Raw genomic sequence first — 25678 nt, forward strand, 5'->3', positions numbered from 1 at the left:
CAGTCTGCCTTCTGTCATTTGTGACTGGTTGAGAACCATAAACCAACAAAGAATAAATTACAAGCAGAGTCAAACAAGGGCTTTATCTATGTTAACTGGGTCTGTGAATTCTAGGAAGATGCATGTGAAGAGGATTAGCTTGTCACTGTATGGAATTTGCTCACTGCACATTGTCAGTACTATCATCCAGCTAAAAACTTCACTTTGTAAATAAAATATAAAGAGTATATGAGAAAATGGGATTTCCCATCCAAACAAAGAAGAAAAAAATCCTAGCTCCACAGCTGCAGAGCTCAATTCAAAACCCAAATACATAGTTTAAGCCATGCTTGATGTCTAGATGTAAATTTGAAAGGATATTAATACCAGAAAAAAAATTTCCATCAAACCTTTCAAAAATCACTCTTTTTCTATCAACATTACTGATCTGTTGATGAACTGTAAGAGTTCCTGTGAACAGCAGGCAAGCATGGCTTTGTCTTGTGCATTGTGCCACTTGCGTGGTCTTTAGGAATGCCAGTTTTAAAAGACCTTGTCAGACAGCTGAGGACAGAAAAAAAATGTTTTCCCCTCTAAGTGGAAACTTGGTGACCATACTCATTCAAGTCAGACAAAAGAGGTTTGGCACACTTAATCAAATTACAGGATTAGCACCAAGTCTGGGAACCATGGCTTCAACATGACTTTCTGCCTTACCAAGGGCAAAATGTGATGACAGAGGAGTCTATGTAAATCATTCAAAAGCAGAGAATATTTTTTGCACCACTACAAGCAATTTCTTCTGGTAAAATATCTTGTATGTTAAATGGTGTAAGGAAGCCACTGTATTTTCACTCTCTTTTCATCTTGAAGAACAAACCTTTAAGAAAAAGGGAGACCTGGGGCTGCAAGATGTGCTAGGATAGCGAAACACCCCTCAGGTGTGCCTGCAGGCTCACTCTGTGTGGGAGCTGGTCAGGGCAATGGGTGCTTGAGTGCTGCAGGAATTGTCAGTAACTGGCTGTCCTTCAATGGAAACTAAAGCTGACTTGGATTCTCTCCTATTTCTTTTCTCTTTCAGATACGTTCAGAGGGTAGCCTTGTGGATGGCCCCGGAGCAGGCCAGATGGAACAGGACAGAACCAACCATGTTGACGGCAATAGATTGAGTCCATTTCTAATACCACAGTCTTCTCACGTTTGCCAGGCAGAGCCTTCTGCAGTGAAGCTACAGAATGGGAGTCCAGCAACAGAGAGGCGTGACGTGGAAGTAAATGGAGACCACAAGCCGCTATTCAATAAAAGCAACTTTGGAGTGCCCCACCCAAAGGGAAGTCCAAACAATTGCGTTAGCCCCGACCTTTTACAAGAAAAGAAAGTCTATTCCAAATATATGCAAAATGGTGGGATCAAGCGCACTTATAGCGAGCCCGCTCTGTATGGACTTCATGAGAGCAAGAAAGTGAAACAAGACAAAGAGGTAAATGGAGAAGAAGCTGAGCCAGAGGACAACAGTGAAAAACCAAGTGTCTCCAATTGTTATAGTGAGAAGAAACTCGAGAATTTTACAAGACAAGAAAAGGATGCTTCAGATTTGATTCCATCTACAAGATACAACAGTGTTGGTTCAGAAAACCCTCATGACCTTCTGATTCAGGATGAGCAGGAGCGGGAAAATATTCATTGCCATAACAGGGACATTGTCTTACTACTTAAGAACAAGGCAGTGCCAATGCCTAATGGTGCTACAGTTTCTGCCTCTTCCATGGGAAGCATGCATGGTGAACTCCTGGAGAAAACACTGTCTCAATATTATCCAGAACATGTTTCCATAGCAATGCAGAAGAACACATCTCATATCAATGCCATTACCAGTCAGGCTACTAATGAGTTGTCCTATGAGACAACACATTCATCCCATACCTCAGGGCAGATCACTTCCTCACAGACCTCAAACTCTGAGCTGCCTCAAGTGCCAGCTGTAGTGGTTACTGAGGTCTACAACACAGAAGACTCCAGTAAACCACCTGTATTGCCAGGTAGCTGTTCACTTCAGAAACCAGAACTACAGCTACAACAACAGATTGCAGGCTATGATCCTCAACAGTTACCTGTAGGAAACAGTAAAATTCATGGAAGCATAGGGCAGGTTCCCAACCAAGACCTCTCTCTAAGTTCCAGCAGTAACCTGCAAGCTCAGAGCACTGCTCTGGAAAGGTACTCTGAGCAAGCAGAAAATAATGGTGCTTTCTTTACACAGAACTCAACGTTTCACAAAGATTCCTCCACCCCTCCTGCTCCAGAAATGAACAGTGCACTGTCTGCCGTGGTGCAAGAAGGACACCATTCCTATGACAACAGATGTGATGAAACTCTTCCTGGGGAGATAAAAAATGAAGGGCAACAGGAGGGACCAATGTCAGAAAGTCCCAGCCTCAGCCAACAACAACTTCACCCTCAGCAGAGCCTTCTGCGACAGGCACAAACATCACAACAAGATGTCAGTGAAAGCAACCCGCAAGCTGCTGTGGCCGCCTCAATTCTGCAGCGCCCCGAAGAAGTGACGCTGGCGTCAGAACCTCCCCTCCAAAACCTGCACGCACACAGAAGCGAGGGTGAGTTGCAACAACACTATCAGCATTTCCCAGGACAGAGAGAACCTGAGACTCCTCCTGACAAAGAAAAGGACCAAGTGAAAGAGCCTGTACAACAGGCTCAACAATATTCAAAACCAGCCTGGATAGAGCTGGTTTCCACTCACTTCCGCCAGGGAGAGCCTCCCCAAAAGCCCAGTGAAGCATTATTGCGGTCAATTCTTCAGTACCAGGCAAGCACAGCCCAAACAGTCTATACAAAACAGTATGCTGGAAGTCCTGATTCATTAAAGGGGCCTTCAGGACAGGCCCAGAGCCAGAAGATAATGCAAAAGGAACAACTTCCTCCACTGTACAAAAGCGAGAGCTCCCAGCTGCAGCCGCATCCCCCAGCTGACCAGCAGCTGCCATTCCACAAACACTCACCGCAGCCACAGCTCACAAAGGTGGATTCCCTTCTCAAGTCGCAAGTGCAACAACAGCCACCACAGCAGCTCCATTTCCAGCCAAGATCAGAACAACAAGCTGAACAGCATTTAGGGGCCCCCTTGAAACAGCAGCACTTGAATCCCCAGCCAGGGGAAAAGGGGCAATTCTTGCATTCACATATTTTGCAACAGATGCTGCAAAAACAGGCACATCCAGTGCAACTGCCATGCAGTCCACAGCTAACCCCAAACCAGCAGCAGGCTCCGCAAATGAGAACTAAAGACCTACCCCAAGCCATATCCCACCCCCAAAGCAATGCTGAGCAGCCTCTAGACAGGAAGTCCTTCAATCAACTTAAAGCAGATGAATGTTTCCAAACTGGGAATAAGTACGGTAAATCAGCTGGATTCCCACTGCCTAACCATCAGCTAGGCCTAGAGCAGGTACACACCGTGAACAACAAAGCTCCCCTTTACACTCAGCAGGCAAACGTCAGTGTCCAGCACCCTTGCCCAAACAACAGGCACGTGATTTCCGAGAAGAAAGGGAACGCCACAAATATGGAATGCTTTGGAGCCAACAAAATGCAGGACTTGCAGCACATGCAGTATTTTTCAAATAACTTGACCGCAAAGCAAGATGTGAATCATTGTTTTCAAGAACAAGAGCAACAGACGCAACAAGCCTCAGTTCTGCAGCTGCCACCCCTCCAGCCCTCACAGGGCTATGGTGCTAGTCTGAACCAAGACCTCCCGAGCAAACAAGCTCCACAGATCCCTCAGCAGTACTTACCACACAGCCAAACTGCCCCCCACACCCAAGACCAGAGAGGCTGTCATTTGCAGTCCCAGACCTCTAAGGATTTTCAAAAGCACGCTGCTCTGCGGTGGCATCTCTTGCAAAAACAGGAGCAACAATCATACCAGCAACCCAAAACTGAGACTGGTCCCAGTGCAGCACGCAAGCCTATAAAAATTGAGGCTGGCACAAAGTCTAATGTCTGCATGCGCCCATCAGCTGGACAGCTGGAAAACAAAATGTGGAAAAAAACAATTAAACAAGAGAATCAGCACTTTGGCTGCGAGAACACACAACAAAAGAGCATCATTGAGACAATGGAGCAGCAGCTAAAACAGATACAGGTCAAATCACTGTTTGATCATAAGACTTTTACTCTCAAATCACCCAAACATGTGAAGGTTGAAACAGCAGGCCCTATTACCATCCTATCACGAAATACCAGTGCTGCAGATTTTGACACTCAAACCCCAATCTTAGATCAGCAAGCAAACTTGTCTGCTGAGAAAACCCCGACCAAAAGAACAGCTGGAACTGTTCTCAATAATTTTTTAGACTCACCTTCCAAGTTATTGGATACTCCTGTAAAAAATTTATTGGACACACCTGCCAAAACCCAGTATGATTTCCCATCTTGCAGCTGTGTTGGTAAGTGCTGAGATGTACTAAAAACATAATAGTTCACAGGAAGGAAATGAGCCTTCAAGTTGGATGTTTCTGCTGGAAGATTTTTTGGGTTTTTTTAAGAGCAATTAGTGAAGACTGATAAAACTGGAATTTTAAACACTTATGCCTACTCCACTTACCAATCCTACACATGGGCCCTTTCTCAATAGTTCATAAAGCAATTACCTATTTGATTTTTCAGTCAGAATGCTTATGGCCTCACATCCATTCTCCTTGAGCAGCAGACGTAACAACAACATCCTGATAAAAAGTAGGTCATAACTTTATGACCTAATTTACTTGTCAAGGTCAGATACAGCTTTTAAAAACCCGGTCCTAGTCCAAAACTTATGGCCATTTTTTGCTCTAAGAGTGAAATTGGTGAAGTTGCCCCTAGTCAAGCCTAAGCAAAAACAGATGTCAGATTATTCCTCACTTGTTGCAAGAGTTTATCCTCCCTTTCAGGCATTTGTCTCCTGTAAGGCTAAAGAGATCCACAGTTTCATAGAGTAGCTACACAAGCAGCACCAGAAAAAGCAGCTGTTGTTGCTTGATGGCATACCCTGTCTCCAAAAGCTGGAAAAATAGAGCAGAGGGAAGTAGAGTGACAGGCACGGCCCCCTAGCCCAAACTTCCACACAGTACTGACACTGCACGTAGCCAAGTATAACAGGCACTTTCAGACTCTACTGGATAAACTATTCAGGGTGAGACAAAAGGTTCAGCAGCAAAAATGGGGGGAAGAAAATAAAAATCCTTGTTACAGTATCAGTTACTAGGATTTTGTATCAACTATAAAAGAGGAAAGTTGAATCAATGCTCCTCCAAAATGCAAAATGGACCTTTTTGCCTTTTTGAATGTTGGGGCTATGCCTCAGAGATGATCTATGGGAACAAAAACAGGAAGTAGTGTATTTCTGGAGCTCCCAGGAAGAACACTGGAAGTCAAGTCCTTGTTTTATAGGAAACAACCTTCAAAATGTAGGTTTTTTTGTTATTTGTTGGGGGTTTTTTATATTGTTTCTTCCATGTAGTTAGCACAAGTTTTTCTAGCAGTCATTTCCTTATGCTCTTTTTTTTTTTTTTTGTACTGAAACCACTAAGCAAACTTAAGAACTTATCCTCCATTTACATTTTAATTCTTCAGTCCTGGCAGACACTAGGAAATACAGGAGTATGAAACTTTCTCCGAAGAACCCAGTGCCACAGCATAATCTACAGGTTTATTGCTTTTTCTTATCAATATTGTCCTTAAGAAGATTAAATTAAGCCATTCCCCACTGACACGTTCAGATTTATGCCATGCCTTCATCATGCTTCCAGAGGCTGTCTGTCAAGAGCAGCACCACCTCATCCAGCCCTTGGAGCTAGCATGGCAGGAAGCATCCAGCACAGCTCCACCATCTCCTGAACCCAAGCAGGGCCTGGCCGTTTCTTTCACACCGCTGGAGCCTGCCTCCTGGAACCAAAGCAAACACACAGCATGTATTGTGACTGCTGATATGGTCCTACCTACACACAGAAAACCGAGGCCACATTCTTGGCATACAAGCATTTTGACCAGGCCTTGTGCACGATTTCTTTCAGCAAACTTGGGTTTTTGTTTTTCATTTCACTGTCTTTCTGTGGGTTGCAGGAATTCTCTGTGTAACCTCACTGGTCAGTTTTTCAAGCTGTAAGTTCCTGCACTGTAACATGTCTGCTGAAAAACAAGTACAGTACAGCTCCCTAACATCAATATTTACCACTGTTATCCCATTTATCCTCCTTTCTATATACTGGGAGAGGAGGAAGTGGAAGAAGGAGAAACAATTGTTTGCTGATAACAGGAAAACGCCAATTTGAATGTCAGTGTAGAGCCTGAGATGTGGAACAAGTGTTTGTGTTAGGGAAAGGCACACAGTCCCTATCACAGCTGTTTGCAGGATTAGCCATTGCTTTGCATGTTTTGTACAAACTGTGTGGGCAAATACCTTAGACATAAGTGTTTGAAAACTGACCCCAGGCCCATACAGCAGTCTTCCAACAAGCTAGATGTAAGCTTTGCAATGTGACATTTTACATGAAAGAATTAAGCTTCAAAGTAATAACCTTTATTTTGTTTTAAACAGAGCAAATTATTGAAAAAGATGAAGGTCCTTTCTATACCCACCTAGGAGCCGGTCCTAATGTGGCAGCTATTAGAGAAATCATGGAAGAAAGGTAATTAGTCCAAAGGCCCAGAGCAGATTAATGTTTATCCTTTTGTGGATGTCAGAATTTTTCCAGCTTTTGCACATAAAGAAATAAACAACTGCAAATCAAGTAATTACTTGTAGGCTTAGCTACTCCAGTGTTGCCAACATTACGCACCCTGCTATTCACCAGAGAGTCACAATATTTGACAGGGCTAATAGTCTGCTGGCTGGCACGGGCTCTGCCCTTGGAGACAGATGCCAGCAAACCCAAGCCGGAACAAGTTCTCACCAGCCTGCCAAGCAGGGCGTCTGGCAGTGGCTGCAAAGGCAGGCATGGGGCTGGTGTTCCCTCTGGCTAGGAGAATGCCAGCGGAGAAGGAGGATGAAGAGCAGAATACTGAATTTCCACATTCGTTTCCTCTTGCCAAATTACCAACTATCTAAACTTAAATCTAATTAATTCATGTCCAGAGGAATGCCACAAAATTGTTGGATGGGATTTCAGCCCAAGAATCAATAAGTAGTGTTGTGAGAAAACATTCCCCTGCCTTGGAATACTGCACAAACCCAGTCTTATCTTGATTGTGGACAATCCCTGTTATCATGTTGCATCCTGTGGCGTATTTATTACATCAACACCAACCAAAGCAGGAATTTTTAAAGGCACAGAACACATATATGATATGTGCTGTTTAAAAATATGTGTAAGCACAAACCCCACCAGCCTAAGACACATAAATTAAAAGCTGTCACAAAAGTGACTTCTGCACTGTGAATTCTGCATTACTTGTAGCCAATAATGACCAGATTTTTAGAGGTATCTGGGGATTCAGTTCCCCTCTGAACAAAGAAGCAAACAAAAAACTCTTCGGTTAAGTCAGAGACAGATGGGAATTTGATTTGTTAGTACCTTAAAAATCTGGACTCCAGAACAACACTGAAGCTCCAGCTAATTGCAGGAGCAAAAGCAAGTGGGCATTGTTGCAGTGCTGGGTCTGAGCTAAGGAGCACCATTTCTTAGCACTGTTAGCTTGTGCTCATCACTGCACAACCATGGGCCACTTAGAGCCTATTAAACCCTTCAGATTACCTCTAAGTCCTGAGGTCCTTTCTCTTTCTTAGTACCTCCTTCCCTGTGACTCCTGCCCCAATAATTTTCAGCTTTGAGAGCAGCTTGAGTGCATGTAAACTACATAAATCAGCTTCCTTCTGGGAAGGGAAAGTGAATGCTGACTCTCTGAAGAAATTCTTTACAATCTGTTATCTCCAGAGCTCTCATCAACTGGTTAATTCTTGAGTATTTACAAATAATAAATAAAAGACGACAGTAATTCATGTTGTAATGTCAGTTATAGAGATGACTTTTTTTTTTTTACTTTGGAATGTAATTTTTCATTCTTAATATTGACCTTAACTTTTTGCTTTAATTTAATTTAATTTCATGTTGGCAGAAAGAAATCATGAGAGATCATAGGTAACATGCAACTACTCAGCCAGGTTCAGCAGAGTATAGGGCAGCTACTTGAACAATACCTAGTGTTAAACTGTATGGTATGAACTGTGAAATTCTCTGACCGAAGAACTCCAGAACTCATTAGTTAATTTTGTATCCCTAAGTAAAAGAAGCCCAAATCCTTCACTATAAAGATACTCTCAAGCATACATATGCAGCTGGTGACATTAATCGCAACTGAAGTGCTTTTAACCTGGCTTCCCATATGAATATGGATTGACTTTTAAGGTATCAGCACTGCTAAAGAAGCCAGGATTTGGATTTAGACTTACAATTAAAATTTTAGCTATACCAGAACTAATTTCTTGCAGAATCCACACCGGATACAGACATTTTCCCTCTTTCTTCTCCCAATTCCTACTTCATGTTCAGTGAGTTTTGCTCCAGTTTTAAAGCCAATCAGCTTTGGCCTGAAAGCAAGTATGACAAACATCAGGCACAAATTCCTTTCTGACAGTTGAAAAAATTTGAGACAAAGTCCATTTCATTTCCAGTGTGTAATGTACAACATATTTCTATAAGAGGCATCCACACAGTTGTCCTGCAATCCAGATTAGAAAACTGATAGAAAATGTTAAGATTTAAAAATGGGGTTTTTTAATGTGGTTAATTAAGGAAACAAATAAATACTAACATCTAAGCCTAAGCAGGAAAAAGTGACCTAACAGTTGCCTGCAGAACATGCGTAGTACAACTTGATTTTGTTTGTATAATTTCCTGTGACACTGAAACTTCACAATGAGATCACATCTAAAAATAAGCATTTTTCACTTCCTTTACAGGACAAAAGTTTAAACACAGATACCAGACCTAAAATATGTCACCAAGATTTTAGTGCAAAAACAAGAGGGAAAGAGGTCAAAAGTTCTTAAGGCATCACTAAATGGCTGCATAAAAGGAACATACCTTGACTGCTCTGTAGGTAAAGAACAAGGAGAATGATTTAGTCAGTCCCCACACTTGGCTATTAAAAGTTAACACCAATGAGAGTGGCAGAATTCCAGAAATGGTGATGGAAGTGCAGTTTGCCCAGTGCCCAAGGAGCAGCTGAATGGCCAGGGCAGCTCAGTCTGTAACACTGCAGCCACTGTCGTTTCTGCCCCTGGCCTCCCCTGAGCCCTGGTGTGCTCCCAGGCTCAGCAGGTGGGCAATCCCAGAGAAATGCCTGGAAATGGCTCAACAGATCCAGCACTTTCTACTGATTCAAGATTTGCTTCATATGGCATTTGCCACATATTTCCACCTGGAAAGTGGATCCTCTTTGCTCCGGCAACAGCACTGCTTGCACATGGGCTAGAGTCTGCCTTGAGAGTGTAATCCCCTTGATTAAATGCTTCAGCACGAGCTGAGCTTGCCCACCTTGGCCGCAAAAAGCCACACAAATGGCGTTATTTGAGGGCACCTTGTGATCCTAACTGGAGTACTGAAGTCGAAGTAAATAAGTAACAATTTATGAATGGATGATAAAGGAAAAAAAAAGATAAGATGCAAATTAATCCTGACTTAACTGATTCACATTGCCTAAGCCAGAAACATGCACAGAAAATTAATAGAGTGACTGTTACATGCCAGTTGTTCCATGACAACTTAATTATGTACATTTCAGAGAAACAATTTCAACTCAGAAATTTAAAAAAAATATAAATTCTTCAACAAAATAAAGAGACTTCTTTTTTTTGAAAAGTCCGCTTTTCAAAATGTCGTCTGTAACAAATGCTCTAAAGACATGGTTAAAATGTTTGGTAATATTAATGTGGTATTGATAATTTTTACCCATCTGGGATGTATTAAAGACATTAGCCTCTCTTAATATATCATTCCACCACTGTAATAAAATCATCAAGGTAAACCACATTGCACATCTTTCCCTGTAATTCATAGTGTGTATTTTTCTAAGATAAGACTGGCAAATGTGCTCCATCTTTTCAGTGTTCACAAAGAACCAAATGAATCTGCTGTTTGTGTATTTTTGTTTTGTTTAAGATTTGGACAGAAGGGTAAAGCTATAAGGATTGAGAGGGTTGTCTACACTGGGAAAGAAGGCAAAAGTTCTCAAGGATGTCCAATTGCTAAATGGGTAAGTGATGTAAACAAATCAATCTAGTTCAGTATGATGGTTCATGTAGCTGACAGCAGTGACATGTCCTGTTAGCTGACACTAGGAAACTTAAAACAGCTCAACAGCAGCAGTAATATGGGGTGCCTGTAGCCTGCTCCCACCCATCTCTCACTCCATTTACTTGTTGCACAGAGAATAGCAAGAATAAAATTTGATTTAAAGGTACAAAAACCTAAGAAGAAAGGCATGTTTGCTTAGATTTAAGTATCACACCACCTGACATTTTCATTGCTGTTTAATTTCAGCCTACAAATAAGTCCAGTGCACCACTGGGATACCTTTAAAATACCTTCCCAGTTTGAGAGAAGTGTTAGGACACCCTTTTAGCAAACACTGTCGCACTTTGGAACAAATTACTGAGTGGTTTGGATTGCTGGGGGAAGACAGGATGAGGAAAAACTAATACATTATTATAGTCTTTATGCATGCCAGACTGCACCCTTTTAAAGAAATGCTTGGCAGAGCTCATGCTACTGGAAGGACACTTTTATTTGAAAAACATCTACTGCTTTCCTCTCAACACTGTAATGTTTGTATGTAATAACAGCAGGTCACAAAACTGTGAAGCTGGTTATGAGTATAGCTGCTTAAGTTTGGGAGGAGAGGGGAAAAAGCTCCCAATGTCCAGTTATTTAGTCCCTTCCTTACTACCTTCCTTTCCCTGCATGCTTCCTGCTCTAAGACAGGTGTCCACTACCCAACTCTGTGCAGGGAGACACCTCACTGCTTGCTTCCTCTTTCTCACCAATCAATCTGGACCACAACCGTAACACAGATTCAGGAGAGGATCCCTGCTGAATCAGAGCATGGAGGATACTTTTACAAAGCTGGTTTCCACCACCATGGCTCTCCATGCCATCAGTCAACCTCTTAGAGTCAACTTCATTAAACACAAAGGGTAGCCCTGCCATATCACAGTGAGAAAAACAGACTGAATTGCCAGAAACAAAGAGGAGGATACAAGTAGAAGCAACCTCCCCACACGCACAGTAATGCTGAGGTTTCCTATTCTCTTGCTCTTCACATTAAGAAATGCATTGTTTGTGTTGGGGCTCTGGGGTGTGTGTTGCTGTACATGCAGGTAGTCCGCAGAAGCAGTCAGGAGGAGAAGCTGCTCTGCTTGGTGCGTGAACGAGCAGGACACACGTGTGAGACGGCCGTCATCGTGATTCTCATCCTGGTCTGGGAGGGAATCCCAACCAGCCTGGCTGATAAGCTCTACTCTGAACTCACCGACACCCTGAGGAAGTATGGCACGCTCACGAACCGGCGCTGCGCCCTGAACGAAGAGTAAGTGGAGCAAAGGCTGTGCTCACCAAACCTGCAGCCCTGTCTTCAGCCTCAGACCCAGCACCTCTGCTCATGCTGTTATCCTGAAACTTCTACAAACTTCCCAGCTATTTCAGGTGGTTTGAAAACCCACAAACCTTGTAGGAAACCCAACGTAAACACTCTTACAAATAAGGAAAAACACTTTCTCAGAGTTGTGAAGCATCTCAATATATTTAAAAGAAGAGATCTCAGCAGGCGCCAGGATAGCTGATACCGCAACCTTGAAATAAAAGCTCAGTGCACTAAATCATACTGGTGTAAGCTGACACTCACTGACTAGCCTCAATCTAAAGAAATTGCACTATATCTTTTTCCCATGCCTTTCTGAGAGAGAAGAACATTTAGACCAAAATTACCACAGCTATCACTGTATGTTACTTTGGCTTCATGGGTAGAGTCATATTTCAGGAATTATTGCTTAGCCCCAGTCAGAGGCTAAGCACATTCTTGCAGTACTGTCAGCACAAGCCTCTGAGGCACCATGAATATCAGTACCTAACAAGGCACCACACAATGTGCCCTGAGCTGAGCAAAGCCGGGTTTCTCACACAAGTATAGAACCCCCAAAGACCCTACTTTGTAACCATGAAATTATTCACTCTGATAAATTCTTCTGTCATGATGTGTATGTCTCCCCCTAGCATTTCTTCATTATTTACTGATGGAAGATGATCCACACTGCTGATTCTCTAGAGCACTGGCAGAACACTGATGCCTACTGCCAGAGCACCACAGGGGGACCTGCCTGCTGCTAACAGCTGTGTTCTCTTATCTTTTAGACGCACTTGTGCATGCCAAGGGCTGGACCCTGAAACTTGTGGTGCTTCATTTTCCTTTGGTTGCTCCTGGAGCATGTACTACAATGGTTGTAAGTTTGCCAGAAGCAAGATTCCAAGAAAGTTTAAGCTGATGGGAGATGACCCAAAAGAGGTTGGTGTCCATTTCTAAAATGAGCTTCATTTGCAAAGAAGTGTTTTCTGTCACTCTGTAAATAGAGATTCAGTACAAAAGAGCAGGGCCTGAGGCCTCCCTGAGTGCTGTACATGTAGGGTAATTAAATAACTGCCAGTCAAAACCGATTGATTCCAGTCACTGAGCCAGCTGAATCGACTGTCCAAATTCTGACAGCTGGTAAAAGTCCTGAGACTTGAAACCATGTTTGCAGGCTTTCACAATTAGAGGAGAGGGCACGGCCTGAATAATTCTGGCTGTTATTAGGCCTGCAATTGAGCATTCCCCAGTGGCACAATGGAAGGTTTACCAGCTAATGGCACATAACACTGCAACTGGGAACCAGAGCAGACTGGTTCAATGGAGACAAACATGATGAAACTCTGAGATGACAATAGGAAGAAGAGGTTAGGAAGACTCATTCTGCATACAGTCCTGCCCCACTGAATGTTTCCAGACTGGGCTCTGTGTTACAGCAAACTGGCAAATGTTTAAAATAAGCCAGAGTAATAAACATTGACCTTAGCCTGGACACAAGATACCCTCAAGTTATGACTGCAGTGATTCCTGGACACCTCCAGCAAGTCATGTGAAGCTCCAGTGGCCCGGTCTGCTTTCTGGCACGGACACGCAAATTTAGTCCCTTGCTCATGTACTGGCATGTAAGACCACAGTTTCACTGTATTCTGGTGTCTTACTCAAATCCAAGCATTCCTCTCACATGACCAGAGAGACAGGTACTTCAGCATCCTGCAGTCTGTGCTAAAAAGAGTGCATCATCACTAACATACAGATTTTCCTGCCCACTGCTCTTCTACAGCACCAAGAACTACAGAATAGCTCTCCTCCAAACATGCTGTGGCACAATGCCTTCTTTATCACAGCCTGCAATCCTAAACTACCTACATTTCTAAGATGGATACCTGGCCAGAGCACACCAGGGCACTCTTCCAACTTGCATTCTTGCATTTACTTCCAATGGAGGCCAGATTTGGGCAGGAAAGAGGGATTTACCCTCCAGTCTTGGTCCCAAAATTGGGGTGAGCCAAAGCATGCATCCAGACCAGGGGCTGGGTTCCATAGCATAGATACAGTTTATAGACTGCACAAACAGAATTCTCACCGAAAGAACTAGAAGTTGCACTAACAAATGCTAACCTACAGGCCATACCAAAGCTCCACATTCTGGCAGCAGCCACAAGGTCACAGCAAGATATTTTTGACAATTTCATGTCAAACCAAACTAGGATATTGCCCTGTAGTATGGGATATAAACTTTAAACACACCAAATACATACCTCTCTGAAACCTGTTTTTTCACAGCTCTTCACATCTCACTAAAATACAAAAACTTCTAAAAATGAGTACACCACTCCAGTATGCCACTGTCCTTTATGCACTTAAAATTAAAGATAAGGGCCTCATATAAGCGAGGTTTTGAATTTAGGATTCTCATCCTTAGAGGATGGGGAACAACTCTGGAGTATGTTATTGGATTATTTTTAAAGAGCACTTTATTTTGAGAGCGTACAATTCAAAGAAAAAAGGAGCTATGGTAATTCCCACCTCCATATCTCCAGTTACTAGACACATCCATGATTATTCTGCATTGCTTAAGGATTGGGAACTTTTTGAAGGCTGCAATATTTAAATATTTTTAAATTGCTGCATGTAAAAATGTCTCAGTATGTCAAAGTGTTGTCATTGCAATGTGCAAAACCCTTAAAATTAGCCAGATTTACTTGATGGACCATTCTGATGTTATTTCTCTCAAGCTATCTGAAGATAATTATTTTCCAAAGCTCCAAAAAGGAAAATAATGAGGATTATCACACTTACATCTAAAACATATCCATGTTGAAGAATGTGATTTATCTTAATATAAAACAAATTATGAGTATAATACATGACGTCCTATTGAAGGTATCCCACTACACTGCTGTAACTGCTCCATTCCTTTAAAGGCCTTGGAACAATAAAATTAAAAGGAGATTCACAACAGTTACTGTCTAAACACCAGTGATACTGGTTTATGCCTTTACACAACTATCAGTGTAAACATAATTGTGTAAAGACCCTAACTTGTTGGATCCCAGATGTACAGTATGGAAATGTCATTGAACCCTGTTTCATCTTCTAACAGGAAGAAAAACTAGAATCCAATCTGCAGAATCTGTCAACCCTGATGGCACCTACCTACAAGAAGCTTGCACCTGATGCATATAATAACCAGGTATGATGGGGGAAAAAAGGAATATGAGCAGTCATGGAAATAACCTGATTTTTAACACACTTCCCAATGCTTCAGCCTTGCACCAAACCATTATATACATTTTGTGCCAACATTTCTTAGACATCAGCATGAAGATAAATAGAAATGAATGATTACATTTAAAATGCTCTCACAAGTGAAACTAGCAGGATTTGGTCCACTAAATAGAACTAATCTTTTCACCTACATCAACACAATGAAATTATTTCACTCTTCAGCTCTAAAATACAAATTTCTTGATTTAGCGTGACTTACCAGCCAAACCAGCAAAGCTGCCATGAATCTGGTGTGAGATTGGCAACAGTTTGCACTCAAGCCCTGAAGCCACAGTTTCAGTTCTGCTCTCTCAAGCAGCAGATGAATTTAGTTTTCACCAAAATAGCCTTTATAAACATGCTTTCAAAGTGAAGTTTTATATTTGAACACACTCATCCCTGCGTAGGCACACAAGTGCCTGCATCAGCCTTCTTGCATGAGGGGATCGTGCGCGCCTGTGTTCCATGGATCAGGTGTTCTCAGACACCAGCACGTTCAGAGCTCTGACGAGGCTCCCAGTGTGACTGTGGCTCATCGACATTTCATTACAAAATGTCTTTCAGACAGTTACACCGAAATTTGACAACACACCACCTGCAAACATCTAACTGTTGGCCTTCATTCTCATTGCTTAGGTTTACTACTGTTAGGAACGTTCACAGAACTTACAGGCCCCAAACTTTCAGCATCTACTGCAAACTGGGACACCATCCTGCTTTCCCATTGACAGCATTGTACAACCAGCAAAAGACAGATTTTCAGCTTTAACAGAAACAGTAAACAAACACAAAACTGTCCATTATTATCTGCTGTAAAATTTACTCCTTTACTGCATTTTTAGTAGCAGCTAGACAGGGTAAGCAGACTCAGTGCAGACTTAGGCAGTTTCACTTACCTGATCAGATAATGTCTGGAGATTCATTATGGAGAAAACTGTGGCTGTGTGCCCACTAGCTGTGGTTATCTGTCCAAATATCTGAGAGACATTCTGCAAGAGAAAAAAGGAAGAGGAAGGAAAAAAAATAAGGTGGGGAACAATAAAATGTTTCTTTGCTTGGTCTTCTTTTCTTTTCCCACAAAAATTTACTAAAGAACTTTTCTCCAAGTCAGCTGTGGTTCTTCTACCCAATGTTTGTTGAAAATACATGCTTTTACAAGCTTCAATTTTTACCTTATGGAATAAGGCATGTGTACAGCTTGGCCTATTTCAGGAAGTTCATGTAGACCTTGTATTTGTGGGGAAACTGTACTCGAGCTACTGTCAGTGGCTTTAAAGAGAGATGATTGAGTCCTAATTTGTATGACATTATAAAAGGTTCTATAACCAAAAAAGCCCTAAAACCAAATTTCAAATTCCCAGATTTACTCTAATCCAAATCTGGACCACTTCTGGATTACAATCAAGAATTGGAAAAGGTCTGTTTTCCCAACTGGACCAAACAGAACATCTTAGAGAGCAGCTGCACCAGTATAGTTTGATCAGATAATTATAGTCTGGCTAACATTTCAGACCACTCACATTTAATTCCAAAGAAGTTTAGACAGTTTTCAAGTTCTGTTCTGCTTTTATTTTCAGATTCCAGGGAAATAAATAGTCCAGATTTGAAAAATAAATGTCTGTGAGCAAACTAGGCATATTTTTAGTGGTTTTGAATGAAGACTTGGCAAAGCTTCTAATTTGACCTTAACTTAAAAAGGGATCCATTAAGTTCCATTAAGTGTAGATGTTCTGTGCATTCATTTGAAAGGTTCAGGAATTTCAGCAAAGCATTTTATAAATGTGGTTTCATTTTTAATTTTCTAAATATAATATGAAACCATCATTTTTCTAAGGATTTATCTTCCATTACGAAATCCTTACTTTTTGTGCAAGGTCTACTGTTGCATTATGAATTCTTTGTAAAGCTCCTTAATAATGACTGCATGGGTACAAAGTACTGTCTTGACTGAATTCTCTCTCTTTTCAGTCAGGGGTTAGATTTGTACTTAAGCTAATGAAATACATGTTTAGCACGCCAAAATATTACAAATCTAAAAGCAAATTATTATTTTTCATTAAGTCATTCTGAAGTCAGTTTTCTAAAGCCATTTTCCCTTAATAGCTTGGTATACTTCCAGTCTACACAAACATATCACTCTCACAGTGCCAGTCACGGAAACCATGCACTGCATTTGTCATGTAAAAACACCAACCCCCAGCAGAAAATCAGGAGTAATACACAAGGAAAAGTATTATTGGCTAATTTCACAATCACACCAGAGAAAGAAGGTACCAGAGAACAAAGAAGTGAGGAATGAAGCATGGATACAAAATGGCCATTGAATTGCTGTAGTTTTATTTGCCTTCAAGATGTGTTTGTTGTCACCTCCAAGATGTGAGGGAGACCTGCCCGTTGTCACAGCACAGCATTCCTTGTGCACTCGGTGTCCTGGAGCAGCCAGTGAAACCTGTCCTGTCTCTCCAGATCGAGTACGAACACAGAGCCCCCGAGTGTCGCCTGGGGTTGAAGGAAGGTCGCCCATTCTCGGGGGTCACTGCCTGCCTTGACTTCTGTGCTCATGCTCACAGAGACTTGCACAATATGCAGAACGGGAGTACTCTGGTAAGTTTGGGATGTGTAACAGCCTCCTCACTCCAGCACTCAGCTCGTGGCTTTGATTCATTATCTCCTCTCTGTTTAAAGTTATACTGCATAATGCAGATTAGTAAAAAAAAAAAATTAGGCAGTAACTGAGCTAACTTATTACCCCCTACACATTTTCTTTCAAATGAATGAGACTTACAGTGTATTAAAGAACATTTTAATGCAGAACTGATAAAAGAAGGACTGTGGAGACAATGGAAAGAAGGTCCCAGCAGAGCTGAAATGCCTATTTCAGTGTTCCTGGCACAAAACAGTTTATATTTATCCTCTTGAAACACATTTTTTTTTTTCCCTAACAACTTTGGAGACTATCTTCTAATAAAATAACTTCTTTCTGAGAGAGTTTTGGAAATTTTGGATTTTGATCCTGCTTGGGATGAGCAGAAAGTCTGCAAGTACATGCACCCTTTACTCTCCTCAGTTCTGATTTCTGGCATGTACTGCAGAAGCTTGGTAGAAGATACTAGAAAAGGAAGCTGGTTTTCAATGTGTATTGGATTATTTCTGTGACAAAACAGTTGGGGCAAACATGAGAAAGAATACTCTCCAGCTATGAAAAATCATCATGGCTGTAGTTTGAAGTAGCTCCCTAGATTCACAGCTCTTATTGCAACCAAAGAGAGTATCTGTCCTTTTAATTCCAACTAAATTTTTCCTGTTTCCAGGGTCTGACTTAATTCACAAGTTAATCACCACCAGTACAACGTACATTTCCAGCTGAGGTTTTTTCCCCAAAGCTGGGACAACAATATATCTCTATTGGCATCTTTTTCCACAAAGATCCTCCTAATACCTGTTCTAGCTGGAACTAACACAAGCTTGCTGCATGGCAACAGTAACTTCCCTAAATCTTGTTATTAACATTACTGTGACACTGTAATGTTAATACACTGTATTAATGTTATTACACTGTAAGGCAGTGTGCAAGACAACACACTATTGCACACTCTCTCTAATAGGCAGCTACCTCATGTATTGTAGTGAAAGACCCTTCAGGTGAGTACAAAGCCCCAGATTTCACTGCTTTATCTCTCTGGCCACTATAGAGTGCATCGGAGTTTATTTCACATGAGGGTAATCCCTAACTATACTGTTCATTTCAGCACAGGTAAAAGAAATAGGTATCTATACACCTTCTGTTTCTTTTAACAAAGTAATGGAAGAAATGTCATTTGCAGGCTTGTTGTGGTATGCAAAAATTGCACAGAAACTCCCCACTTACAAAGAGCTTGCCAGATGCCAGTGCTGACCGTGGCAGGGCAAGACACAATGCAGAGGTAGAGTTTCACATCTCTAATACACCTTTCCGACAGGTTTGCACACTGACTAGAGAAGACAATCGTGAAATTGGCCAAACACCAGAAGATGAGCAGCTCCATGTGCTCCCGTTATACAAAGTCTCTGATGTGGATGAGTTCGGAAGCACTGAGGGCCAGGAGGAGAAGAAGAGGAATGGCAGCATCCAGGTCCTTACCTCCTTTCGACGAAAAGTAAGGATGTTAGCAGAGCCTGTTAAGACCTGTCGGCAAAGGAAGCTAGAAGCAAAGAAAGCAGCTGCAGAAAAGCTTGCCTCCTTGGAGAATGGGTCTAGCAAAGAGAGAGAGAAGTCTGCTGCAGCACGCAACAAGCAAGGCACCTCTGAAGCAGCAGGTCATGCAAAGCAGCTGGCAGGTAAACACAGGAATCTGAGCAGGGTCAGCAGTGGTAAGCATCCTACAAATCAGGGCCAGTTATAATCAGCCTCAAGAAAACCATTTTTTTCAGCCCAAGAATGTATTGAAGTAAAAAGGCAAGAGAATTCTTGAAAGTGAATATCAATATTATATAAATACTAGAGTGCCAAATTTGGTACAACTCCTGAGAAGAAAAAAAAAAGCTGCACTGAGAAATCCTTTACTGTTGGATAGTTAACACTTGTAGAAATCTAGAAGCAAACTCTGCTTGCCATTCAGTGTATTGTAAAGTATCTTTAAAAGACTAGTAGTGTTAGAAGCCATGAAGAGAAGTGTGTGGTGCTGCTGCCAAAGAAAGAATGACCAACACATCACTCAATCTGTTAAAGAGAACCTCCTAATTTGAGGAGATACAAGTGTAACCTCTTTACCACAATTTATACTCTCTGCCTCAAGACCAAAAGCAAAGCAGGTTTTCCATAGTGGAGTAAGAGCTTATGGCAGTTTTCAGCAGCAGATTTGAGAGTCCTGAGCAAAGGAGTTATCAGAACTATTTTATTATTACAGCAGTTTTCAGAGAGGAAAAAAGGGATACCTCCAGGGCCACCCAGAAGGTCACTGAAATACCTATGAATAGAAGTCAGCTGTCCCATGACCCAGGCAAAGGTTGTGACCATTAAATGATGCCATTGCACTTTAATGAATGGTATTTTTGCTCTTATGTCTTCAGCTGATCTCACTTATTACTGCACTGTTCTGTCTATCAGTGAATGTTGGTTTTAACATATATTTCTTGGAGTCAGTTCTATTCACATAGATGAAAAGAATTATTTATCCTTGGGGAAAAGAAAGTCACTTTGTGCACGGCTATTTGGGAGCACTTTGATGCTCCAGTTCATGGGCTACTTAAAAGATGATTCAACTCTTTGGATTTTGTGCATGTGACTCTGAACAGACTGCACTGTCCTCTTTTCCTCACTGCCACTAGCATCTGATCTCGTTGGATACATGCCAAAAAGGAAGAGTAGCCTTAGTATTTATTCAGCTTCTTAAAGGACGGTGTTTGAGATATGAGAAAGGGAGCGTCTGTTAATGAATCTACTTTTCTTAGAAATTTCATATAAAGTATGTAATTTCTTGGGTGGTTGTTTGGTTTGGGGCCTTTTTTTTAAAGCCTGTTTGTTGTGTGGTTGTTTTTTTCCTTTTTACATCTACAGATCTTTTACGTCTTTCAGGACCAGCCACACAACAACAGCAGCAGCAGCAACATCCACAGCGCACTCTCCCTAACAACCCTCAGTCAAATCCCATTAACTCTTACTCGGGTTCAGGTTCTGCAAATCTCTATGGAAGGTTGCCTAATCCAGCCAATGCTTATCCAAACTCTTCGTACACTTCAGATCCATATGGAGGGTCCAATCCCATGAACCTCTATACAACCTCATCACAGTCTGTGGGATCTTATTTGAATTCTTCCAGTCCCATGAACCCTTATTCAGGGTCTTTAAGTCAAAATAACCAATATCCCCCCTACCAATGCAATGGAAACATAGCTATGGACAACTGCCCCTCTTACTTGGGCTCCTACCCTTCCCAGCATCAGCACATGGACTTGTATAATTGCCAGAGCCAAGACCATATGTCTAAACTCAGTCTACCACCCATTCAAACATTATACCAGCATAGGTTTGGGAATAATCAGAGTTTTGGTCCCAAGTACTTGAATTATGGAAACCAAAATATGCCAGTAGACTCCTTCAATAACTGCACCATTAGACCAAATTTACACCACCTAGGGCCATTTTCCTCTTACTCCACCCATGAGGCCAATGGCCATTTTATGGAAGTTGCCTCAAGGTTAAAATCTAATCTGAGTAATCCAAGCATGGATTATGCCTCCATGAGTAAAACAAGTGAACATCATCACATGCAACCCCCTCCACATTTACCACATGACTACCATTCTGCTCCAAGTATGTTTAGTGGTCCTACTAATTCACTGCATCTCCAGAATAAGGATAATGAAATGATTTCACATGCAGTTAATGGTTTGTCTAACATGCTTCCAGGTCAAAACCATGACAGGACTACTCCCCAGGGTGGTTTAGATAAAACTGATGTGCTGAATCCAGAAAAAGCAGAGGATCCCGATGAAGTCTGGTCAGATAGTGAGCAGAACTTTCTGGATCCAGAAATTGGAGGAGTGGCAGTTGCTCCATCTCATGGGTCAATTCTCATAGAGTGTGCAAAACGTGAGCTCCATGCAACGACTCCCTTAAAAAATCCCAACAGGAACCATCCCACCAGAATATCCCTTGTATTTTACCAGCACAAGAGCATGAATGAGCCAAAACATGGTCTGGCTCTGTGGGAGGCAAAGATGGCTGAGAAGGCAAGAGAGAAAGAAGAGGAATGCGAGAAGTACGGCCCAGACTATGTGCCTCAGAAATCCTACGGCAAAAAAGCCAAGCGGGAGCCTGCGGAGCCCCACGAGCCCTCTGAGCCAACGTACGTGCGCTTCATCAAGTCCCTGGCACAAAGGACACTGTCGGTCACCACGGACTCCACAGTAACCACATCTCCATATGCCTTTACACGGGTCACAGGGCCTTACAACCGATATATCTGACTTCACACCTTGGCTGGTTACCTCATTTGAAACAACACCTTGTCACTAGGGTAGTAGAGCTTTAGATTTCGGGGAAGGCAAGGGTGGAGAAGGAAACCGAACTCAGCAGTGGAAAAAGCCTCGGCACACCAGCAAAAAGAGGTAAATCTCACTAGAGCACTTGTTTTCCATGGGTTTTGAAGTGGTCACAGATGGCATGTAGGAAACAAGACCAAAGCATCCTATGCAAAAAAAAAAAAAAAAAAAAAAAGAAGAAGAAGAAGAAGAAGAAAAGGAAAGGGAAAAAAAAAGAACACAACAAAAAAGTGTTTCACAATTTACATTGGAAAACACTGGCTCTATTACTGAAAGAGATAATCTGCAAACGGATTTTTTTTTCTTACAGTTTTACACATCTGTGGCCACTTTTAATGTCATCAAGTTTGCATAGTCATGGAACAGGAGCAAAAGAAAACCCTAAAAAAATAATACTGTAGTATTACAACTGCAGGAATCTTAAAATAACATCTGGTGCTGAATCTATGATGTACTGAAATACTGGAATTATGGCTTTTTAACATGCAGTTTTTACTGTAATCTTAATAGTCTTTTGATTTTATTTAATGAAGTAGATAAGTATAAAACAAATAGACAGCAAAACACTGAATTTGTTTGAATATTCTAAAACCATGGTGCTATCTAAGAGAATGGTGTCTTTATTTTATCAGTTAAACAGTTAATGCCTTTATAACAAAACGTCAATGATGCAGTCAAATGTTCTTCGGCAACGGGGAGGACCTTTTCATTCATGTATGTATTGAAGTTACCTGGTGTTAAAATAAGCTTACTTTTTAACATATGGGAATTACAAAGACCTCTGGATTTTGCTCATCCAGTCAAGTCCTAGAAAAGGACAATAAAATAGAGAGAAAGATATTTTTTTTTAAATAGTGTTTCAAAAGCACTTTGTCTACCTAAGCTTGGCAACTTGAACAATGCTAAGGTACTAAGACATTAAAAAAAAAAAAAAAAAGAAGAGTTTACTTTGATTTTAAAATGCAAAGATAATTTTTTTAAACTAAAAAAGCTTTTAAATACTTTTGGTTTAGCCATGCATTAGCTAGTGGGCTACATATCCATTTTTAATACAGTCAGTTATGGTAAAAATGGGGCTTACTGGATATAAGGGAATACTTTAGTACACAAAACACATTTTTTCTGGTGCTCATCTCACACAGCTATACTGTAAACTGTTTTCTACAATTATTATGACAAGTTCATTGCTCAAATATGTACAGTTTTAAGGAAAGAATTTTATATTAACCACAGGTAATAATTAGCAGCATGCAGCAAACTACACCTAGTTAGCTTGGGCTTCTGCTGTTTCTCGAGATCTGTGCGCTCCCACTGGAATGGCAGAACTGCTTTAGTGTTGATAATTATGTACATTGTGGTGCAAGTCCTTTCTCGGTGCAAGTGGCCTCTTTTCCAGGAAGACTGAGCAGCCCGATGCCTACACAAGGTGAATGAAACAGGGTTAGTTCTGTGCGATTCCGTTGATTAAATAGAAAAAAAAAATAGGCAGCTGGCTTGCTGTGGTGGATTTAAATCATTAATTTCTATTAAAAAAAAAAAAAGCAGGAGAGTTGTATAGTAAATTAAATTGTAAACAAAACTTTTTTTAACGCAATGCTTTAGTATTTTAGTACTGTAAAAATATTAAATCTATATATATTTGGGTTTTGAGCTGAATTCACATCATGGTGCTACTCAGCCTGCTACAAATATATCATAATGTGAGCTAAAATACATTAAAAGGTTTGAGTGATGTTCCTACTTGTCATATACCTCAACACTAGTTTGGCAATAGGATATCGAACTGAGTGTGAAAGTTTATATATTGTATACCATCTTTTTCCCCCAATAGCCTTTGAAAACAAACAAACAAAAAAAAAAACCTAAACAAAAAAACTCTCAATACTTGACATTTTTGCAAGTATAACTTGAACTTCAACTTGTTTTTTCCTTTTTTTTTTTTTGGTTCTAAAAATTCAGGGATATTTCAGCTCATGTTCTCCTATGCCAACGTGTCACCTGTGTGTATGTAAAGCTGTTGTAGGTTAAATATATTATTCTTGGATTTTTTTTTTGTTTTTGTTTTTGGTTTTTTTTCAGGGATTTAATGTTTTTCTTTTGAATCCCTTCTCTTACTTTTCTTGTACATGTATTGTGTAACTAAAACTAATTTTGTAAATTTGTTAGCTCTTTTTATTGTAACAGAAGTGTTTAAGAGATTTAGAATGTTTTGACTGTTTCAAATGAATAAACAAAAAGAAAGTAGAATGCACTGAGCTGATTAAAGGGAAAAATGTAAGGCAGGGGTTTGGCAAGTGACTGTTTGCTAGAGTTGTTCAAGGCACTCTCTAAATAAGGCTTCTTAGATACTGTAATGAATAAAATATAAAAAGGTACAGTCTGTACAAGGGCTTCCCTAAACATGCAAACCTCCATGTCCCAGCTATATTTTGTGCAATATACTGTAAGATTAAGTTTGGTCGAAAAAAATTCTATCCAACAGAATCACAACCTAACTCAAATCAAAGGAGGCCTTTGGGTTTAATGGTCAAATATTTATTATGGCAATTATGTTTTTTCTCAGTCTGTGACTTTACCCACTCATTGAAACAAAAGTTTCATCTTTAAAAAAAAAAAAAAAAAAGATGGTTATATGTCAGATTAAGTAAATCATTATATATCTTCATCTTTTGGTGATTTTTTTTTTTTAATCCTATATAATTCATGTAATCCATAGTAGATTTTTGGTTACTATGCCATGCACCATCATTTGCCAAACTGCTGGCAGCAGGAGCAGGAAGCTTAGTTGGTGAATCAGTTTTGTATTGTAAATACCTGAGCTGTAATTTTTGGTGTACAGAACCCTGCCTCAGTTGGAACGAATGACAAAGCAGACAGAGTTGCTTGTATAGGATTATCAGGTTGACTATAGCCATACTTGAAGATGCTTCTGAGAGTTGTCAACTTTACTTGAATGAATTTTTCATCTTGATTGACGCACAGCAGTATAAAGTTCACTTCTAAAGCTAGTGGTTAACTTGTGTAGGAAACTTTAGCAGTTTGACACTAAGGTAATGAACTTCTGTGTGCATTTTCTATGCTTATGTTCTACTTTTTTTTACTTTAGTTTCATTCATTTTCATGAGATGTTTGGTATGTCTATAAAAAGAATCTGAGGATGGTTATAAATACTGTAAGTATTGTAATGTAATGCAGGTTATTTGAAAGCTGTTTATTATTATATCATTCCTGATAACGCTGAGATGTGGGTGTTTTTAATAAAATTTATATTTATTTAATGCACTCTAAGTCTGTCTTGCAGAAAAGTGTCTTTCCTTGTCATTTTTACCAGCTGACAACAAAGCAGGCATCATGCTCAAACAAAGTGCATCACTGGGGACTTCAAAACAGGAGGCCTAAGCATCACATTTACTCCTAGCTCTGCTTTGACTCTTACCTCTAACAGGCTGGGACACAGGCTGCTGAGCCCAGGCTACTGCTCCATAAAATCTGTGTTTACAGGGAAGGAGGGAGGCATTTCTATGGGCAGGAAGAGACAGTAGAGCTTCACTGCTGGTTTTCCATTGGTGTTTGTGTACACAAATGAATCTGGCATATTCACTGTTCCAGTGGCCTCACTGCTCAAGTAGCAGCCACAAATGCACACCCAGCAGAGGCAAAACAAGGGGGAGACTCTAAGCATTCATTGGTTTGTTTAGGGTATTTACCTGTACCTGGTTAAGCATTTTTCTACCTGATTTCAAATCACTCCCAAATGGTGGAATGCTGCAACAAATAGTATTGTGCCACA

At 40.8% G+C, this 25678-nt stretch overlaps 1 protein-coding gene across 2 annotated transcripts in view; it reads left to right on the forward strand.

Annotated features, from left to right (window-relative positions):
- The window catches only part of TET2 (tet methylcytosine dioxygenase 2), a 71708-nt gene extending 46532 nt beyond the window's left edge, over positions 1–25176 (forward strand). Inside the window, exons 2-10 of one of the 2 annotated variants that reach the window (XM_069013279.1) lie at positions 1061–4448; positions 6578–6668; positions 10140–10233; positions 11357–11565; positions 12387–12537; positions 14702–14791; positions 17332–17469; positions 18825–19182; positions 20402–25176. In XM_069013279.1, coding sequence (XP_068869380.1) covers positions 1061–4448; positions 6578–6668; positions 10140–10233; positions 11357–11565; positions 12387–12537; positions 14702–14791; positions 17332–17469; positions 18825–19182; positions 20402–21813 — 5931 coding nt within the window. In that variant the 3' untranslated portion in view covers positions 21814–25176. The remainder of the gene's footprint in view (positions 1–1060; positions 4449–6577; positions 6669–10139; positions 10234–11356; positions 11566–12386; positions 12538–14701; positions 14792–17331; positions 17470–18824; positions 19183–20401) is intronic. The other variant, XM_069013281.1, reaches the window with a different exon arrangement.
- The last annotated feature ends 502 nt before the right edge of the window (positions 25177–25678 follow it).

Source organism: Aphelocoma coerulescens, chromosome 4 (assembly GCF_041296385.1).
Source record: "Aphelocoma coerulescens isolate FSJ_1873_10779 chromosome 4, UR_Acoe_1.0, whole genome shotgun sequence".
Taxonomy (NCBI): Eukaryota; Metazoa; Chordata; class Aves; order Passeriformes; family Corvidae; genus Aphelocoma; species Aphelocoma coerulescens.